General features: G+C 42.1%; 1 protein-coding gene across 6 annotated transcripts in view; it reads right to left on the bottom strand.

The window, feature by feature from the left end:
• The window catches only part of CCP110 (centriolar coiled-coil protein 110), a 425,941-nt gene that overhangs the window by 103,865 nt on the left and 300,361 nt on the right, over positions 1-21,715 (bottom strand). For all 6 annotated transcript variants that reach the window (XM_069210241.1, XM_069210243.1, XM_069210242.1 and 3 more), the window contains one exon: positions 6,414-6,493. In XM_069210241.1, the coding sequence (XP_069066342.1) occupies positions 6,414-6,493 (80 nt within the window). The remainder of the gene's footprint in view (positions 1-6,413; positions 6,494-21,715) is intronic.

The following is a 21,715-nucleotide window of genomic DNA, read 5'->3' as shown; positions in this document are numbered from 1 at the left end:
AGCAAGAAGCAGCTATGTGGGGGGGATAGGATATGGCCACCTGTTACAATCTGGCTGGTGTCTGCTGAATACTTCATCGGATTGCTTTTTCTTGCATTTTATATTATGTTTGTTTGATACGCTGCTCGATATGCCACTATATTAGAAATATTATGAATCTGTCTTTTGTCTCAGGATATTTTCTATTTGTGGTCAGATACCCTTTGGCTGCGATGCCATTCGCACTCTGTTGAATTACACCTGCACCTTTCCTCTTCTTTATTCTATGCTATGAAATAACAAGAGCTCAGTGTATTTATGTTAGGGCATTAAGAAGGGAAAGAAATGTGATAATTTTAGAGAGGACTTCCACACTGGTATTTGGATCATGATCTATTGTTCGTTTTTCTTCACAATTTGTCAGCTGTAATAATGATGGAATTCAAATATATATATATATTTTTTTTAAAAGACGTTATTATGGCAGCAAGGTGCACTTTAGTTGAAGAAACTTGTGGATGGAATTAGCCAAGTGCAATAGGTAAAGCAGGATGACATTCTTCTGACAGGAGAAAGGTTTATAGCTTTCGTCAAGGCACCAAATAGCAAATCTTATCCACTTGAATCCTTAAGAACTGCAATTAGATAGTCTTTTTGCTTCTTTAAGAATTTTCATACAGTCTGGAGGTAAATCTGAGTGGCCATATTGTATAAGCCAAGGAGCTATGCTGCCAAATTCAGGGACTGCAGGTTGGGGTGCAGGATACTTCCTCCCACCAGTGTTAGTAGATTGTGGTTGTATGGAAGCTTCTTGTGGGGTCTGAGTGATACACGAAATAGCTCTGGAAACCATCACTGTTTGGCAACTCTTGAGCTATCAGAATCATGGTTGACAATGGCTGTTTGAATTTGATGAGAACTGCGATATTAGTGCCATTGGGGGGGGAAATTGGGTAGAAACGGTCTCAAGCCAATTAATCAAAAGAGCGCTGTCCTTCAACTATGGGTCTTGATCCGTGGTTTTGGGCATTTATTGTTTTGTTTGGTGGAAAAAAAGCGTATTTCTAGAAAGTCAGATTATTGAAAAGTGGAATTTAAGAAACAGTCATTGAGTTTCCATTAATGATTTTCGTGGAAGCATCTGCTTAATAGGCCCACATGTTGACTATGCAGATCTGGCAGATGGACAGCTTGTAGTGATAGATTCCTCGCTAGAAGCCAATGCCATATTGCTTGGGCGTCTATAAAAGACTGCATTCTTGTTTCTCCTCGCTTGTATAAATAGTACATGGTGATGGTATTGTCCAATTGCCCTTGAACTCTGTGGATAAGAATGGGAGGAAAGCTTTGAGAGCAAGGTGAAATGCTTTTAGCTCAAGGACGTTGATGTGTTATAATGGTTTATATTGTCGGACTGGGACAGAAAATAGGCCCAGGCACCAAGTTGAAAGTGACCCCCTCCCCCATAGCAAATCAGATAGCTAAAATCAGATAGATAAAAAAAGTGACCATATTTACAAATCTGGGCACTTTTGAACTAGTAAGGAAACGCTGAACAGGTGTTTTGCAAGGTACAACGAAGTGCATACATTTGTGCTTGCTGCAGGCAATGTTTGCAGTACAAACCAGACCACCGGACAATAAATCTGTCCCACACACTGTCCGGTGGGATCAGCCCTTTGGGCACTGCCTGATTGCACTATAGACCTTAGCGACCCTCAAATGTAGGACTGATGGAATATGCTTCCCATCAGGTGAAGGAAGTGTTGATCACAATGTTCTGAGTGGGCAGTTCTTAATGAAAAGGAATTCCTTTGAGAAAATTGTGTTTGTCGAGTCTCCAATGAAGGGATTGTTGAGATTCCAAAGTTCATTTTATTTGGTCTCCCCAATCGCTGTGATGTTGTGACAACTGGTCTTCCAAGCACTGTTATGGTCTCATATGGAATTGATCAAGGGGGAAGTAAAAAATTAACAAGGCCATAGACTTGAGGAGAAAGGAGATCTGTCTCACTGATGACTGTGTTGTTTAGTAATTAGTGACATTTTGGAGAAATGGTACACACTCTTACATACTCAAACAAAGACCTAGACAGTCTAATAAAGAAACAGTAAAGCCGAAATCTTTCTGTTCGCGGCTCTCATTATGACCTTTTATCAGCCAATCGTTTAAGTTCGGGCAGACAAAAAAAAAAATGTTTTTGCGGTAGAAGGCTGCAACTATGCTATGCACTTGAAAAAAAAGTTGTGGGTGCCAATTTGAGGTCAAATGGTAGTCCATTTTACGGGAGTGAATTCTGCACACAAGGAAGAGAAGTGTTCTGTGTTTCTCTACTGGGATATGGCAATAAGCATCTGTAGCTTCACAGAGCACATATAATCTCTTTTTAGGAGTTATGGATAAATCGGATGTTGTTGGAGCATCAGAAATTCCCCTTTTTGAAGAATTTGTTGGCTTCCTTCAGGTCTCATATATGTCTGAATTATATCATTGGGCTGGTCTTGGGAACCAAAAATTATCTTGAATAAATACCTTTCCCTCGTAGAAAGAGAGGGGCTGATTATTTTTTGCTTGTTTTGAAGTACAGATGTTATTTCTGTTCACTGATGAAGAAGGTGCTTTGGTGCTTGCTTCTGTGGTATTGAGGGCGGAGGAGACCCGAGTGATGAATAAAGATAGAATATTCCGCTCATAGTTTGTTGTTGTAGGAGAGGAATCTCTATAACAGACTTGTGGCTGCTTTCATCTGCCACAGATAGGTCTTTGAGAAAACTGGGGCTGAAGATATTGTATCTGTTGCCTCCAAGATTGGGCATAGTAGGACCACTGAGGGGGAACAACCCCTCTGTCTCTGTTGGGGCCTGGTATCATTGCACTGGAACTGAGAGCAACAGCAATTTGATACCCTAAAAGCTATGGGTCTAAAAGAAAAACAATTATTTTTCATTCTTAGCACCTTTGTCAGCATCTGGCCCGAAAAAGACAGTACTTGAGAAAAGCAAGTTCATTTTTTTTATTTTAATTGTGCATCAATTTTAGAGTTAGACTAAACCACTATGCTTATTGTAAAGCAATGCCATGACAGTAAGTTGTAGAAGTCAGATCTGCACAACCAGTGGTAGTGCTTATGACCGGATTGGAGACAACCTGTCCCTCACACAAATTTCAAGGAAGTCTGGTCTTCTATCGCTTGGTAGGTCATCTGCGAAAGTGACTTGAGATTCCAATATCAAACTGCCATACCTGCCCAGAAGAGAGAGCAGGCACTCACTAACCGATCTGAAAGCCAAAGAAGTTGATCCGCAAAATTTTCTACTCACAGTATCCATCTTTTTACTTCCCCGTTCAGGTGGTACTGCTGATGGGCATTTCTTGTGCACTGCAGAAACTACAATGGGGTCTGGTTTTGGTTTCTGGCTTAGAAATGCAGGTTGTAGTTGAGCAGGCTTGTATTTCTTGAGGAGACGTGGATAGCTGATTTTATGGTTGCTGGGGTTAAAAATGTGTCTTCGTCAAGGTCCATGAAGCCTGTAACCAGTGGTAAAATTGTTATCAGTGAGGGTCTGGGTAGTAATGTTTCCATTATCTCCTATACAGAGCAGTGATGGACCTCTATTTGATATTGAGTTTTGTGCAACTTTAATTAGTACGTGCTGGAATGTTAGAATAGCATCCACTAGGAACGATCTTAACAGAGATGGTGGAGGTGATATTGGAGTATGGGAAGTGCCTTTAGAACAGCCTTGCTATGCCTGGAGATGCGAAGGGCTTTCTTCTTGAGTCTACCCAGAGAAAGTGATGTACAAGCTGTTGTGGGCTCTGACAGACTCTGTACCCTGGAGACTTCTTGTAGTGTAGGAGGCTATGGTGGTGTTGGTGCCAATGGAGAAATGGTACGGTGTGGCACTGGAATGTCCGGCAGTAGTAGTAGTTAGTCAGAACAAAGGTACTTTCAGTGGGTCTTCTGCAGATATGACATACTTGTGTCTCATTGGTAACTCAGAGTAATTTATAGGCATCAATTCATCAGTGTGCGTGGAGACTGGGTATGTTTTGAACCTGAAAAAACCCTTGACGTTGAAATTAGACATTGACCTAATTGTAGATTCTGAAGTCAGACATTCTTGGTGCCTAGATGCAATGTCTACATTGACAATGGGACCATGGAATGTGTTGGAGTAAAGTGTCAACGTTGTGGAAATGTTGCAGTTGAAAGCTGGTGACATGTTCAAGCTGGTGTTGCAACAGTCGCAAAAGGACCAGTCTCGATGTTGTTAGAAGAGGTAATGTGGAGATGGTTGGCACCAGAGTCACTATGACTGGAGGCGTAGAGCTCTACAGATGTCTGTCTTGGGAATCAGAGTAGCCGTCTTTCTCCTACATTTGGGGCATTTCACTAAATGTGAAGGCAAAATGAAGGAGACAATTCAGTAAAGCTGAAAAACCCAGGGAATATATATGTTCAACTCTTCAAAAGATGTTGAGTGAACATTGAATAAAAAATACTTTTCCAAAGAAACAACTTCAGAAAAATGAGGTTGAAAACCTCTGAAGTATCCTGAGATCCTGTCAGCACTAACCTGAAAAAGAACTGAGGCTGGGAGGCAAACTGCCAGTACAGTGCATGCTAGGTAACGGAATCTGCTGGCAGTCTTAACAGTGTATGCTGAGCGCAGCTGATGCTTCTGACTGGACGGGCACATTTCCCTTCATTTTTCTGCATAATAACAGCATATCTTTCACTATATAACATTTCTACACAAAATGTTGCAAGGGGACGATTATGCTATCTACAACATTGTAGTTTTCTACAGGAAAATGCAGTTAAAGCTGGGCAGTAAAATACTTTTGGAGGTGTAACCATGATGTTCAACAATGATGCCTCTACCTCCAACGTCAGAAGATGTTATTTTGTTATCTATATTTCCATCCATTTGTTCATTCTTTCATCCATCTATCTTGTTCCGGGCTTCAAGCATGCAGGCGGGGCTATTCTACGTTTAGGACTTCAATGAGAATGCGCTGATGCAGAACAATAATACCTTTCTAATGAGGGAAGAAGTTCCCCTTTCTTCAAATGCAGATGTCCTCCCATTACAGATTCAGAGATAACCTCCCCGATGCCCACATAGGAATAAAAGGAAAAATAAAAAATAAAAAATCACAGTGATCGACGGATGCAAAATACAATTTGGACCCTTTGGTGAGGAATGTGAATTGGTTCTGCAAGTGCAAGCTTTTTTAAAAAGTTTTTTTTCTTCTTTCATGTAGTATCTGTTATGGGAAGATGGGTCTGTATCCCACTATGTGAGTGAGAAGTGAGGGATGGAACGTTTCCCGGAGTACCACTTCATGGGTGTAACCATGCCACACAACATGAATTTGGTATATTTGCTATTAATTGATAGGAGGCAGCGTTCCCTTTAACAATACTAAAAAATGTAGGGCAGATAAATGAACCCTCGAGTTGGCAAAGGGATATCTTGCTTCAGTTCAAAGTGATGCTCAGTATTCCCGTGATCTCTAAAGTACTACTAGAAGTGAACAGATTTTTCAGCAGTCTGACAGTCTAAACTCAGTCGACTCATTCTTCACAAATTACACAAAGGTAAGTCATTTGAGGAAAAGGATGTTCTGCTGTGGATCGTATCCTCAGATGTGAACCTCAGATTTTCTAATCACCTCCCTATACAATTCTACTTCAAATTTGTAGAACATTAGTCTGGAAAACGAAATGGTTGAAGGCAAACACTATTGCTGAGTAAGTCGCTCCAGCACGATTATTTATGATAGTATGAGTCTTGTAAAAAATTAACAATTATGTTACTAGAAGAGGACTGTGATTGTTTGCCCCCAACAAGCAAACAAAACGACAAGGAACATAGCAATACACAAAGAACATGTCAATTGAGAATACACGTTTAAACCATAAGCCATGCCTTCTTAGGTGAAAAAGCAGCAAATCCCGGTCCCTTGTATTTGCGTTTTGTTTGTGTGGCTTCTAAAAGGAGCCATGTAAACATTCACCTTGTACTCAAGCTCCAGGAATCCAATTGACATTACTGAGAAAGTAAACTACAATGGGAGTTAGGCATGCCACTTAACGAATTACTGAATGAACATCACAGTTCATTGGCAACCCACCAAATGTCCCTCAGGATGACACAGATGTAGCCAAACATTAGTTATGAAAGTGAGGTAATCCGCTGTGTCTTAAAGGGAATGAGTGTTTATCACTACGCTTTTCTCAGTGGACTCGTGATTCTCTCGAGATCCTTAAACCCGATAGGTTGTGTAGCAATCAGGAAGTGAAGTTAAGTCTTCTCTGGGTTTAATCCAAGTAAAGAATCGGTAAACCACGAAAAACAAAGTGGAGATTTTCATAACATTATTGAGAAATGATGAACAAACATGTATTAAATGGAATATGTACCTTAGGAGTTTTTTCCTGTCCAGAGACTTTTGAGTAGCTGCCGAGAGTGATACTCTTTCTCGAGGGCTCTTCATTTTTTCCTGCGGAAAAAAACTAAAAACATAAGAAGAAGGCTAATAACAGCATTTCTTAACGTGCGAAACCTGCTTTTATTATTTAAAAATAAACCCCCATAATGGATAGATGGTATAGAATTGTAGAATCTCCCTATTCTATAGACATCCGAAGCAGAGCAGAGGACCCAGCAGAGGGCATCAAAGCCTAGATACAGCGTGAAAACAAAAGAGAACAAGCATTTGCAATGCAATGGGTTTGGCATTTGCTCGAGTGAGAGCTATTTGCGTTGTAAATTCCAAACTGCATATTTCTTGCCACATAAATTGAAAATAAGAAGTAAAACAAAAGTTCACTCCTTTCAAACGTATTATCAATGTAACAGGGTTGATGTGATGTAGAGCGCTCAACTACTGCCCAGGAAGATCGCGCTGTGTAGGAAAAAAATTGAAAAAAGTAGTCCAGAAACCATATGGAAAACACAGAGCCTCCTATGTTTTCTGTAGTTGGCCGGTGCACTGGAGGAGGGCTAAACACCGGAAAAGGCATGACGTACGCATGCCTTCCACTTATGAAAGCAAGCAAATTTAAAAGGCAAGCCCACAAGCCATCCAAACTCATGGGCTTGCGGTGGTCGTGGTTACAAGCCCATAGAGAGATTACAGCAGGGGCAGAGCACTTTGCGCTCGACCCTAACCAGCAGGAGGTAGCATGAGTTTGTGCCATACATGGCGGCCCACTGATATAGTTTAACTTTCTACGGAAACATTTTGAGCTAAAAGCATATTTTGTATGTATCTAACCAAAAGTATTTTTTTTTTTTTTTTTTTTAAAGGATTGTGCTACTTTAGCAGCTCAACATCCTGTGATTCTGTGCAAATTGACCTGTGCCTTAAAGGAAAAAAATAAATGTGTCCTTGTGTAATGTAACTGGTTGTCATGTAAAATGCTGCAATGCTTTGGGGACGATTTCAATCTATGTAAAACCGCAAAGACAAACCATTGAGTTGGATTTATCACCTTCTAAAGAAACAGCTAAAACTCATGGACGTGCGCTAAGAAGTCCCACACAAACGTCGTTATTACTACTACTGAGCAAACATAAGTGTAAAACAAAACATGCTTCGTATGATAGCTACATGAAACCTTTGTTTGGGAAAGGTTATTTAACTTACGTTGCAAACTGCTTTACATTTTAAGTGACTCAGCTAGTCCGACCATTCACCACAGGTTACCCTCATTCACATTTTTTTAACGCCGACTACAAAAGCTCTTTTCACTACATAACACATACATTACTTAAAAAAGAAGATGCACGCTGCCTTGCCAGAGCAACCAAAGCACTCAATTAAAAAGTTACAAATAAGCTAGTCAGGTAGTAAAAAAAATGTTCTGATGAAAAACAACCCAAGCTTTCAGAACTTATGATAGATAGAATTTGTATAACGTGAGCAGCTGTATTTGTGGCACAAGTATGACGTCAGAGGTGACTTAAGGAGAAAGAATTCTTGCACGATTTGTTCCCAAAGGGGCCTGCTTGAATATAGTTGGCAATACCTTAGCATGGCTGGAAAGACTGTTATCGTGCTCACAAGTGGCATTTTGATTCTTTGCAGACACAAACAAAAGGAGTAAATTAACATAAATCACTATCCCTCAGCCAAATGTGTGTCTGTGTACATATTTGAGATCTTAATTTGCTGTCTCGAAACGTAAGTATTCTTTGTTTTTTAAATATATTAACCCATATAATAGTTTGTAATTCGTAAAGCAATTTTGATTTATTGTAAAAAAAAGTAGCGTGTGGGCGCTTATGTAAGCAACTACTTTATATGCTCCAAAGATGGATTGCAAAGCATCTGTGTGCACTATGTAGATTTCTTTCTTTCCTTGTAATACTTCCTGTATTACAAGCAAAGAAAGAAATATTTATAAAACGCGCACAGACGCTTCCTGCATTAAAGCTTGGAAGCACACACTACTTTTCACATTAAAAAAATCTTGCAGTCAATTAAATATATGGCTTATCATGAGGAAAAAAAAAAAAATCTAAAACGTGCACACACGCTATCGTGTTAATCGGAAAACACATGTTTTAAAATTACCACAGCGGAAAATGTGGCATTTAACAAGATGAATAATTAAGGCAAATGACACTTCTCAGTAAAGAGGACCGAGAGCGCTTTCTGAGTTGCACTGCATGTATCATAATGAAAAAGTGGACAGCCCTGCTAAAGTTAAAAGTGTTTCAGTGATGAGGAGGTGCAGGCATTTCTCTAAATTATGTGGGCACATCAATGCACTGGATAGTTTGTTAAAGCACCTGAGTAGGCACTGCATGTTCAAACAGGAAAGTGAGCTGACCTAAATAAGGGGCGCTTGAGTGCGTCATATTAACAAAAAATAAAGTGAAATGACAAGTGTGCAAGAATGCGCAGTTCAGAAAAGTGGTATAACCAGCTAGTAGACGCTGCGTATCAAACCGTCTAGGTGACCTAACTTCATGAGGACAGAGGAGTCAGTCTGTATCAGCAAAAAACAAATAAAGTAACACGAGTCCATGAATGTGCAGTTAAAAATAATAATAATAAAGTTGCCACAGTCTAAAAGGTGGCAATACAAGACATGCATTTGCAATACAACGGGTGTCGCTTTTGCTCGTGTTAGAGCTAATAGCGTTGTAAACTCCTAACCGGACTTTTCTTGCCACATAAACCATGTACGTAAAGTGGAATTAACTGTGTAACAGGGTCGATATTATGCAAAGCGCTCGACTTCTGCCAAGCAAGATCGCGCTGCGAAAATAGAGAAAAAGTAGTCCACGAACCGGACGGAAAACAGCGAGCCTAGCATGCTTTCTGTACTTGGTCGATGCGCTTGAGGAGGGCTAACCACCGGAAAAGGCAAACGTATGCGTGCCTTCCACTAATGAAATCAAGCTGATTCTAACAGGCAAGCTCACAAACCAATGAAAGGCACTGACGTGAAGTGGACGGGGCTCCGAGCCCTTTTTAATTCCTAAAACGTCTTGCTAGCGAAACGCATGCGCAAGCACATGCGACGCAGGCTTGACCCTAAAAAGTACAAAGGCTTTTACAAACAGATGTATACAATTTAAAAACAATGCCTTTATGACTATTGCAGTACTCCTGCTGCTTCCCCCGGGTGAAACTGCTTGCAGTCACATGTAGAATCGTAAAAACGTCTTTAACGTAAACCGACACTTACAGTATTTTAATGTAGCAATTACCAGCAGCTGCCCCTTGTATGATAAGGTCCCACTCATTTAACACCAACCACCACTATCCAGCACTTACATGATGTTTCCAACATGCAAAGCTGAAACATAGCGTGCATTTGCAAAGCGCACGTCCACCGAAGGGTATCTTGGCGCTGAAGAACAGATGTTTATTGTTACCCAACTCAATGGTTCATCGACCTCAGAAGGATTAAAGGCCGAGTGGACCCGCGGAGATTTGAACCTGTGACCAATAGGTCTAACACAGGCCTCTTGCTACATGGATGCATTAGTCCACTAAGCCACAAGACCCGACTGAAACATGACCCATGGTCTAAAAAGCAAGAATTAATAGTACCAGAATAAGCCGGAACGTAATTGTTCTTACTCCAGTGACATACTGTGCATCGACTGCAACTCACTTCACACCCACATGCTGGGTCAGACAGCATATACTGGATTTAGCTTCAAGCAAACAGGTTGAACAGTACTTCCTGGGAGAAGACAACACCCATTCTAGGAAGAATCAACGGAGTAATGCTTACAGAAAGTATGTGGAGTGGCTTACGTTGCTCAATAAATCTACAATACAGACACAAGAGAAACAAAAATTATGTGAAGTTTGAAGTTACCTCTGCCACTAGTAACTACTTCTGGCTGTATTCGTGTCCGTCGCTCTTGTTGCTGACAGGAATAACCTGAGGGAGTCAAAGGTGTGTCTAAACATAAATGAGCAGGTCGGACAGGCCTTTTATTCCACTAGCCGTTTCCCAGGTGGGGTGGAGCCCCTCTAAGCCTGTTTTTAGGGCAGCGAATTCATTCCAGCAAGCAAGAGGCTTCAAGAGAGCGAGTTTGAGAGGCAAGGAGGGATGCGGTAGATAGGAAGTGATCAGTGAGGGGAAGAGAGAGCACGGATGGATGGAGGAAAAGATTGTCGTGGACATAAACGGAGCAGGGTGAATCGCAGTTTTGCCTTGTTTCCCAGCCCGGTCCTGTACACATGCATGATACATGCTGTGCTAATCTTTAGCAGACTGAACAACACTGGTTCTAGTGTTTTTTTGTTTTTTTTACTGTCTTGCATTTCATGTTTTTTTTTTTTTTTGAGAGGATGTATTTTTCCACATGCTACCAATAATTTCTCACATCTGTTTCGTCTAGTGACGTTAATCTCCAACTAGACAAAATACTTGCATTCATTTTAAATTATTGGTGGATACTAGTAGTCTTCCCACCGATTCCTCGCCTTATGGTTATCCTTCAAGTGCCAAAATGTCCTGAAAATGTCGTTCTCCGCGATAGGTCTCCAACATCGCCGAGTGGCATCACGCAGCCTCAGCTGCAACTTCGCCCATTAAGGATGTGACAACAATGGAGCATGTATGGTGGCAATTGGTGTGCGGACCTCAGTTTCAGGTATTATTTCTGCATCCCTTCGAGTGTGTGAAGAGGAACAGAGAGCATTAAGGAGAAAGCCCATCACAGAATATGACACGCTCATGAAACTTGAAATCTTATTTGTCACACCAGTAAGGTATCAGTGGAGGGGAAAGGGAGTGAGGAATCTGAAGAAATGTATGTTATTCACCATAGATATTCTTACCAAAGGTAAGAGACATTTTGTCTGATGGACACTTCTTCACACAAATTCTTCACTTTATGAATCAGTAACAAAGCAGCACCACAGGGATAAGGGGTCGGGTAATGCTTACTACCCAAGTGGGTCATGGAAAGTATTCATCATTGCATGCCTTGGAAGCGAGGCAATAAAGACTAGCGAACGTATGCAGGGATCCTGACCAGCCAGCACGTCAGCCACCAGAATACCTTTGGTGAGAGCTGTGGAAGCAGCCATGGCCCTTGTGGAATGGTCCTGGTCGTCATACGGAGGTTCATTCTTCAAGGTGCTACACATCTCTATGCAAAACAAAAAAATTATCTTTTGGTTATGGCCTTGCTCCGTTTTACTCCAGCACAGTTCACAAAGAGATGATAACCCGGTCTTTCCGGAGATGCGGTTTAAGCAACAGGTAAATGCAGGCCTGGGATCTAATCTATGCAGTCACTCCTCCTCCTCACTGGTACAAGGAAAGGGTGGGGAGGGAGACAAATAGAAGAGGGAATCGGGTGAAAGGCAGATACAGCTTTTGAAAAGAATGAAGGGCAGGAGCGAAGCAGCAGTTTATTCAGGTAGACTGCTGTAAAAGGTGGCCAGACCAGAAAGGCTTCTAGTTTACCGACTTTTTGGGTCAAAGTTCTTACCACATGAAAAACATTTTCAACTGTGAATAGGTTTAAATGGTGATTCCACGAGGAACAGTAATGCAGCATTCCAATTCTAATGAGGAACAATAACATAGGAAGAGGAAACAAGTGCACCTTTAAGAAATCTTGCCACTAGCAGAGAGTTAAAGCGGCTGTCGGGCACACGACTGGACAGACTAATAACCTCTGATGAGAGCCATAGCCAGGCCTTGCTAGGCAAGCGATGGTGTGAATTGTTTATCAATCCAAAGACAGGACTGAAAGGGGTACAGACCTTCCGACGCGCACCACTTAATAACTTTATTCCCATGGCCTACATAAACACATTTCATGGCATGTTTCCTCGAAACCAAGATGACGCCAACAACCTCTGGCAAAAAGCAGGTCTTTAGTTTGCACTACTGAAACTCTACACTTGAAGCCCCAGCGTCAGAAGATTGGGTTGCAGGACCAGAAGAAAGCATGCCCAAGTCAAACATCGTGGTGCAGTCATCAAACAAATTGCCAGTGCAACAAACTGCTGGTGCCTAGATCCCAGAGTGAACTTCAGGTAAAGTTTGTGAGCGGGCAGGATCGTCAGCTGAAAGTTTATGTCCAGGATGTTCAGGGTGATCAGCCAATCTTCTACGTTCATGGCCAACAAAACCTGGCTCTGGGACAGAAGTTTGATCTTGCCTGACAAATAAACATTCAAGATGCAAAGATCTACTGTTGATGGTTCCCAGGCGTCGATAATCCTTGGGGAACAAGACGGAAATAGATAAAAATCACCTGCCTCTCTCCTGCAGGAGCTCCATTGCTATGGACCATTTTCTCAGTAGGGTAAAATATGTGACAGAGAGCACACCACGCTGAAAGGAGGGAGGTCCAAAAGGGAAGACAGGAATGTTAGGGTGTATTGCCCTGCAGATTAGCAGGATGACCCAGCTATCCATCATGCTGGTATTCCAACTGGTGGAGAATTGTGAGACACTCACCCAGCACAAGCTGGTGCAATGGGTAGCCGGAGGGGAAGATAAAGAGGCAGCAGAAGACAGCAGGAAATGGAGCTGCTGCTGCTGATGGCATACCTTTGATACATCCCTGCCCCCAAAAAGGAGCAATGCACTTCTTGGGATGTTTGGATAAGACTGATGCTGATAACCTCTTGTTACACAGTGTAGCCCCGAAATGTTGAGTACTGCTGGCAAACCTGCTTCACCAAAGAGGCCAGGTCTATTGAGAAGTGCTGTGGCGCTGCTGTTTAAGCATTCTGGGGGAGGAGTCAGACATCTCTTCGAAAAAACAGCTCACTCACCTTCCAATGACATGTCCATCAAAATGAAAATCTGCAATGAAGCCAGTGAAACATAGCAAAATATGGCAGCTGGGGCCATGATCGAGCCACGGTGTCTGGAGAATCCAAGATTTGTTTGAAAACGTCCAGATAGATCATAGGTGATGGATCATTAAATACATTTTCCATGAGGTCAGGGAAACTGACACCAGTCATTTTATGCCACCTCCCACAGCACTCAAACTTAACAATTAAAAAAAAAAAAAAAAAAAAAACACACAGCATTCACAGTGCAAAAAGGTAGGCTACCTAGGAGGACAGTCGCCCCCCGCCCCCAAAATAAATAAATAAAACTTTCGACCTAGAGAGACCCGCCTCTTGATCTCTTTGGATTCATGTTTGTGGATAAGGCTTGGCCCAGTAGATTTGTTGGCTGCCTGAGGAAGTCTTTCTTGAGCCAGGAAGTCCATAGTAGTTGATATCCATTGAGCTATGCTTGCCTTGGAAACCAGAAAACCTCTGTTAAGATTCCCACATGCTACTAGCAGTCTGTGTTCCTGACATGCTTAGTGCGATGCAAGTACAACTTTAGGCATCTCTTCATATCTCTGGTTTGCAGTGATCTTTCCGCTGCTGTTTGTGGACTCAGGAAGACTGTCTTCAGTACAATAGGTTAATTTAGATGAAAACCCTTAGGGACCTTTAGGATGATCCTGGGATTAGTCCTTAGAATCACGTGTTATCGTTAAACTTCAACAAAGGTTCCTTAATGATATACATTTCTATTTCACTCACTCTTCTGGTTGATGTCAGACCCAATAGCAACGCAACTTTCCATGTTAGTAATATGATTTATGCCATATGTATTGGTTTAAAGGGACTCTTCATCAACTGTGCCAGTACTGAGATAAGCTGCCAATATGGAGGAGGCAACTTTATTGGAGAGAAGACGTTGAATAGACCTTTAAGGAACTGCCTGATGACTATTAGACCATAAAGACGGCGTTCCAGATGTTAGCCAGTATCTTAAAATTGCAGCTACATCCACTATGCCAGAAGCGTGAACTAAGCCTGATTTTGCCAATGATGCGATGGGCGATACCCTCTCCCGTCCAGGAAATCAGTAGAGTCTTTGGGTTCTCATTGATGTGGAACTCTCTATGAAACACCAACTAGGAGGGGTAACTTCTTCCTGTTTTCTACAACTCTGTAGAATCAGGAAATTCTGTCAATTGCTTATCTTTGAGGCCCTTGTTCAAGTTGTATTTGCCCTATTCATCTCTAGAATAGATTATACGAACTCCCTCTAACCTGGGCCTCCCAAAAGATCTCACTCGCCTGCTCCAAATAGCGCAAAACTAGGCAGCCAGGTTAATTTTCCAACAGCCCAGACACTGCCACATCCCCGGCCGCACCACCCTTTGACGAGAAAACGCTACTGGCTTCCGGCATAACAAAGGACTGGCTTCCTCATTTTTAAATCTCTCAATGAAAGAAGTCAAGCCTTTATGTCAGCCCAATTTAAAAAATACACCGCCATTGGAAAGCTAAGATCCATTCACCTGAATCTTCTGACAATCCCTACATTTAAAAAGAAGAGAATGGGTGGCTCCAGATTCTCAGCACTCGCTCCCTGGATCTGGAACTCCCTTCCCCCTTGAGATCAGAACAGCCCCAAGCTATATGAAATTTAGACAACTACTAAAAACATGGCTTTTCAGACAAGCATATAACTAATGCCTGTGAGTAGGCTGATATGCTCCTGTTACCCTAGCACCAAAAAAAAAAAACGGTCTGTTGTGCGTGTGCTCAACAAATACTAGTAACATAACAAGAATATCTCTGCATTCCAGAGGGATATCTATAGTTGTGAATTCATGGTGCAGAGGAGCCAAGCAGATAAATGCAGGGAAGTTGGGATTTGATGAAGTACTTGGTTGTGGTTCAACAATAATAAGTTCCTCCCAGGTTTCATTTGAATGTGGTTTGGCTGACGGTAGTAGTAGTAGTAGCTCTGTGATGTTTAGGCCATCGAGGAGCAATCAAAAATATTCAACACTGTTCCAGCTTAATTTTCTTGAGCAGTCTGGGTATGAGAGGGATGGGGGAAAAAGCCTATGCAAAGATATCCAGCCATCTGATTGAAAATGAAATCCCTTGTCACCCTGTGAGGGTGTCAGCGTGCATAAATCAGCATTTCTGGTTCTCTGGTGCAGCTAATAGGACTAGCATCGGTTTGCCCATCTTTGGAAGATTTAGTTGCCCATTTGTGGCAGCTGTGTTTTACTCTGCTCAATGTATCTGCCAAACTTGCTTGCATCTGGCAGATGTTCTGCTCATAATGTTTTTTGAAGTGTCAAAGCACATGTCTAGACTCTGCACTTCCTTGGATAGAACTAGATATATTGTGACCCCTTGCTTATTTAATTAGTGCATGCTGTGTTGTTTGTGCGTATTAGCACAAATGACCCCGTTATACTTGGAAGGAAAGCCTATAGACTTAATGAAATTGCTCAGAGTTGTACGTTGTTTGTAGGCATCTTCCTTTGACTTGGTGTCCAATTTCACTTATTTGGAAGGTCCTGCAAATGAGCAACCCAACCATCCAGGGAAGGGTCTGTAGTAGTGATATAGTTGGGTACTAGGGATAAGAATATTAGTCCGCATGGCAGTTTGCTGGCCTCTGTACACCAGAGTAGACCCTTCATCACGGTTGTGTGATGCGGCTGAGACTGTCAAAAGAACCTTTTATTTGAACCCATTGTTCGTCTAATCCCTCCTGGAGAGGCAGCATTCTCAGCTGGGTACAGGGCACCACTGAGATGGCAGAGGACATCATCCCTAGAATAAATTTGAAAAGGCAAACAAACAAACTTTCTTTAGTCTTATCTGTCTTTCATTTGATAAGAATGGATCATCTTGGAGTGTATCCAGTAATGCTCCCAGAAACATTATCTTTGTGGATGGATGGAGGAATGATTTCTGATAGTTGACTGTTAAACCAAACTTTGGAACAACTGAACACAGGCCACTGTCACTCTTGACGCAGTTGATGCTTAAATAAGCCAAACGTCGAGGTATGGGAAGACCTGGAAACCTTTTGGCCTTAGGTGGGCTGCGAATGGAGCTAAACATTTCGAAAAGATGAGAGGGGCAGATTTGAGACCAAAAAGGAGGACTTTCAATTGATAGTGAGTTCTGGCTACCCTGAATCTGAGGAGTTTGCAATGTTTCAGATGAATTGGGATATAAAAATAAAGCATCCTGTAGATCTAAAGTTGCCATGTAATCTCTGTGATTGAGCAGATGCATGATGTCTTGCAGGGTTATCATCCGAAATAACTGTTGTCTCAGGTATTCAGAGATCTAAAATGGGTCGCCATTCTCCCAATTTCTTCTTTATTAGGAAAAACGGAGTAGAAACCCATTCCTATCTGAGAATGTGGGACTTTCTCTGTTGCCCCTTTGTGTAACATGGCTAACACCTCTTGTAAGTAGATGGAGATGAAGTGGGTGCGCTTCTTTTGGTAGCGTGTTCAGCGGAATTCTCATAAATTCTAAAGTATGAGTGTGTGTGAAAAGATCCAATACCCATCAGGCCGAGGTGATTTTCTGCCGCTGATGGGAAAAGTTGGAAATTTGTGCTCCCACGGGTTGGTGATCTGAAAAGTTTACATGTGGCACTCCTTAGATGTCACCGCTTTCTGTCAGTGTCTCTAGTTTGAGATGCTTGCTTTCTCCTTGGAGACTGCTTGGTGTAAGCTACTATTGGAGGCGACCTGTAAGTTTGCTGCTGGTAGGGATGCCTATACTGCTGCTGAAAGGGCTGACAATGCTGATAATTCTGGTAAGCCTCTATCAAGTGTTCCTCGGAAAGGCACCTTTGTAACTTGCAAAGTGCACAAGAATCTTGATGTGTCCCCCTTTATTGCTTGAAAGGCGTCATCAACATACTTGCCAAACCGAACCTCTCTGTCAAATGGCAAATCTAACATCTTGGTCTGCACATCTGGCCTGAATGAAGTGGCCTTCAACCACCCTTGACGCATACGGACCACTGACCCTGCCAACCGTCTAAAGTCTGTTGAGGCTATATCCATAGGAAAATCTATAGTGTCTGACGAGGTTCTCTCTCCTTCCTGCAAGATTTTGTTTGTCTCATCTCTTATCTTGAGGCAGAGATCTATCTATGGAGCGATGTCCAACCACATTTCCCTGTCATATCTGCCTAATATTGCTAGCGAATTGGTTGCTCGAATAGTTGTTGCTTCAATTGTTGAGAACCTCTTGCCTATGTTTTCAAGTTGTCTGCGTTCTCTGTCAGGCAGGGTTGAGATTGGTGTTGAAGGATTCTTGGACCGGCACTGGGCCGCCTGCATCACCATTGAATCTGACTTTGGGTGTCAAACCAGAAATGCAAGCGAACCCTCAGGAGTCTTGTGATTTTTTTATTTAAAAAAAAAATATATATATATATATATATATCTCAATCCTTGGCAGGACTGCTGATATTGTGGCAGGATTTTTCAAAATCTTTATGCCTCCCGCCCAGATGTAATAGGTTTTTTGTGGGTTTCTTGATATCGTACAAGAAGCAATCTGATTGCTTAATTGTTAGAGGCAGTTGGAATTGTTTTGCAGCTCTCTAAATCAGACTATGGAAGCCTCTGATAGCATCCAGTGGGGAGTCCACTGGTTGTAGCGAAGGTGGGGAAGATGCTGAAATGAGAATCATATTATTCGTTTGGAGCCGATTGATTATTTGGGGTTTTCCCTTTCTTCCCTGTCCTCATCCAAGGAAGATGGATAGTCCATAGGAGGCACTGCAATGTTAGACGCCAGGGTTATTCTAGGAGTTACAGGCAGTGGAATAGGACAAAGAGTTCTTGGCATCAGAGGTTGAGGCAGACGTAACTGAGATGCTGACTTTGCAGGTTCTGGAAACAGTTTTAAATAGTCTTTAAACATGCCCAGAAGGTCTTGGACTAGGGTCATTGGAACCTGGACCAGACGTCCTGAGATGGCGTCTAAGCAAATTGATAAAAATGCTCCACATACTGTTTAGTATTTATGTCTTTTTATGGATTGTTATTGTGGTTCATAAAGAAATTCATAGTAGCCCTCCTCATCCGCCTCCTGATATTTCACATTAAGTCTGGAGGGTCTGTGAGCTCCTCCAAAAGGAACACCACCATCATCTAAGTCGCCTACATCCAACAGATGGCTATGGTGGTAGAGGAGACACCTTGGTAGGTGAAATATGATTGGGCACAATTACTGAGTTGGTTTATCTGTCATTGACAGTACTGTTGCAAGTGTCATTGTCGGGTCGGTATGTAAATGTAATGCTGGTGGTTTCCTAGTCAGTGGTTTTACCATTGACAATGGGGTCTTTGTCAATGATAGTGTTGCTGTTGATGGTATAGGTCGACAAAGTCTTTGCTTTCCCAGTCACCGTCAAGGGTGCTGTTAGGTTTGCTGTTGACGGCATTGTCGTAGTCGACAATGTGGCTGTAGACGTGGTCATCGTCACGGTTGTCCTCTTTGGCATTTTAGATGGCGATATTGCAGACTTCTTTACAGCTGGCTTGTATTTAGCTGTTGATGGTTCTTAGAAAATTTTGGAAGAAAAGGTGAGACAGATCAATCAGTCTTACCTTGTGGGCAGGATTAAGGCAGTAGATACACTCCTTGAGTGGCTTCTTGGAGTGTAGCCTTTATTTCCACAGGTCCCACAGGGCTTGAAAAATCCTTTCTTAGATGTTTTAGTCATTTTATTGTTTGTCTCTGTTAGATAGAAGAGTAAAGTTGTCTTTGGATTAGCAAAAGTTGGTTAAATGCTGAAGAACTGAAGAGAGTTCAGGAAGACTCCATTCACATGTTGTGCAGTAAAAGATCTGAGGGAAGATGCCTCGGTGGGGAGTGTTCTAGAGGGTGCTGTCGACTCCTCGGATGGAGTTTGGTTCTTGATAAATGATGTGGATAAATTGATGAAAGTAATGTCTTCTAGCCATTGTTATAAGCTATGATTATGATTTCTAGTTCTTTAAAAAAAAAAAAAAGAAAAAAAAAAAAGGATACTGTGGCACTCCCACCTTGACGACAGGGAATGATTCAAACGTATGAATCTATAAAAGATCCAATGCCAGAGAACAGGGCCAACCTGAAAATATCCACAGCATGCCTGAAGGATTCAAACTGTGCCAGCTGGTCAATGGAGTTAGAAATTCAAGCTTATCATATCCTAGTCAAAATAGAATCCGATGACAAGGAAAAGTCTGGGATCAGGAAATGGTGTTGATACTCCAGATGGTTCTGGGAGCCCAACTGTTAAGCGTCAAGCACACAATACAGTAATAGCGTGTTTCGGTTAACAAAACATTTGTGAGAGACTGGACATTTGTCCACACTGTTAGAGTAGAAGGGAATTGGGTGTATAGGGAAGCACACAATAAAATGTCAAGCTACCACTTTTGTACTTTCATGCCCAGCCTCGGTCTAATTCTTTTTTTGTTAAGACCTATTGAACTCCAACAATTCTATAACCAGCAACTCCCACAATCCTACAACCAGCCTGGCGGAAAACTACGGATTCCCTCCTTTCTTTTACATAAGGGAATGCATAGCCTCCTTCTTTCAATTAATTGCAAGCAATTTTTCCTTCATCTGCACTAGTGTGTTGAAATGTTACTTAGCACTATTTGGATCCCAGCAAACGGCCCTTTTTGACATAGGTAACTCAGACTTTTGCATAGATAGAACAGGCATGCATGAACCTCTTGCACTATAAATTAACTTTCAACTATATTCAGAACCTTCCTCTTTTTTATTGTCTCGGAGTTCACAGCAGGAAACAGGAGGGTTTTATGACCTTTAAAGAAGAGTTCTTTTTTCTCAATTCACCAATGCCAATAGTTTCTCATCAGTCAAACCTCGTACCCGAAATGTGAGAATTAGGCCTCTTTTCTGTCCTGTGGCAACCCCCCAGTGAACTTGAGAATGTGACATTTGTCCACATATACTGAATGTTTATCCCAGTACGGAATGTCCATGATCCAGTTGGCGGTAAAGAGCGAGAAGTCTACACACCTGATTCTCACTAGGAGACCAAGTACTCTGACTTGGTTTTATTGTATTGAGTTTCCCCAAGACTTCTGTCCTGGGTGCCAGGGCCAGACTGTACAGGCTCAGATCCCAACTTGCTGTTGTGACATGATCTTTCATCTAGGATTCTACTGTAGCAGTCTATCCATCCAACAATACAACCAGCTTGCTCCGCTTGTCAAACTTGGAATCCGCACCAGATACAGACTTCTTGATCTTTTCACAAGCTGCCAGCATGTGTCTCTGCTTGGCAAAGGAAGGCCCATCGGATAACGATTCCTTTTCTACAGTTTAGGTTTGGCTCCTTACAGGTTAAGGAAATCAGACTCCTCTCATCTTTCTTTGCCTTTCACAGTTACCATATTGCTTTTTATTTTTAATCTCTGGTGCACTTCTACCATAAGCCCACTAGAAGTTACAAACACCCATGTTTTTCCACTGTTTATGAATTGTGAAGCAGTCCTCGTTTCCACTGCAATGTGGCTACTCTCCCACTAGCAGCAGCACCATTCCCAGGGATACAAGCTCTCTTGTTTAGCGTCACTGCCTCCAATCTTCACACTACCTCATCAACAGTCAGATGGGCAAAGAAACCTCCATATTCTTAATTCACACGGAGCTCAAGCAAATGCAGCCACCTTTGTGGACGACTGACCACAACCCCCATAGTGTATTTTGTAGGAAGACCTCTTGGGAGACTGTTCCACATTGAGAGACTTACATGAAGGAGAGAAAGAAACAATCCGCCATAGTGTGTTGTGTAGGAAGACCTCTTGGGAGACTGTTCCACATTGAGAGACTTACATGAAGGAGAGAAAGACTGCTTTAACATATCCCTGCGGACCTTAAACAAAAATAACTTGGCCTCCTTGGAACCACAGGCCTATCTGGTTGTTTTCAGATGCAGAAGTGTGGGCCTAACATGGACATTCTTACTACACTTGAACACTGCAACTTTAGGAGCAATTCAACCTAATTGCTTTAGAATGTTGTAAGGGAAGCACAAAGAGCTCCAGCCCTCTAGTCAGTAGCAGAAAACGATGAGTGGATGCTAGCTCACCACTTCACGCCTTATATGTCCTAGTATCATCACATCCTGGGTTGGCAAAGTCAAAGCTGAAGCCACACGGTGCAACCTGGCAACTTTGGTGAGCTACTGCTGGGATAAAAGCTTCCTGATCAAGTCTGGCGTGTGTACAATATACATAAGGTGAAGAATCTGAGGGAAGAAGTCACCATCAAAAATACTACAAATTAAATGTTCTGACATTACTTATCGGTCGTGTTAGAGCAAGAGCAATGCAAGACTATTTTATGGATCATTTATTGGTATAAACGTCTATGAGAAAAGTGTCTTCCAATGCC

This window comes from Pleurodeles waltl, chromosome 10 (assembly GCF_031143425.1).
Source record: "Pleurodeles waltl isolate 20211129_DDA chromosome 10, aPleWal1.hap1.20221129, whole genome shotgun sequence".
In the NCBI taxonomy this organism is placed as follows: domain Eukaryota; kingdom Metazoa; phylum Chordata; class Amphibia; order Caudata; family Salamandridae; genus Pleurodeles; species Pleurodeles waltl.
The sequence above is the reverse complement of the archived record's forward strand: the minus strand, read 5'-3'. Positions and strand labels throughout refer to the sequence as shown.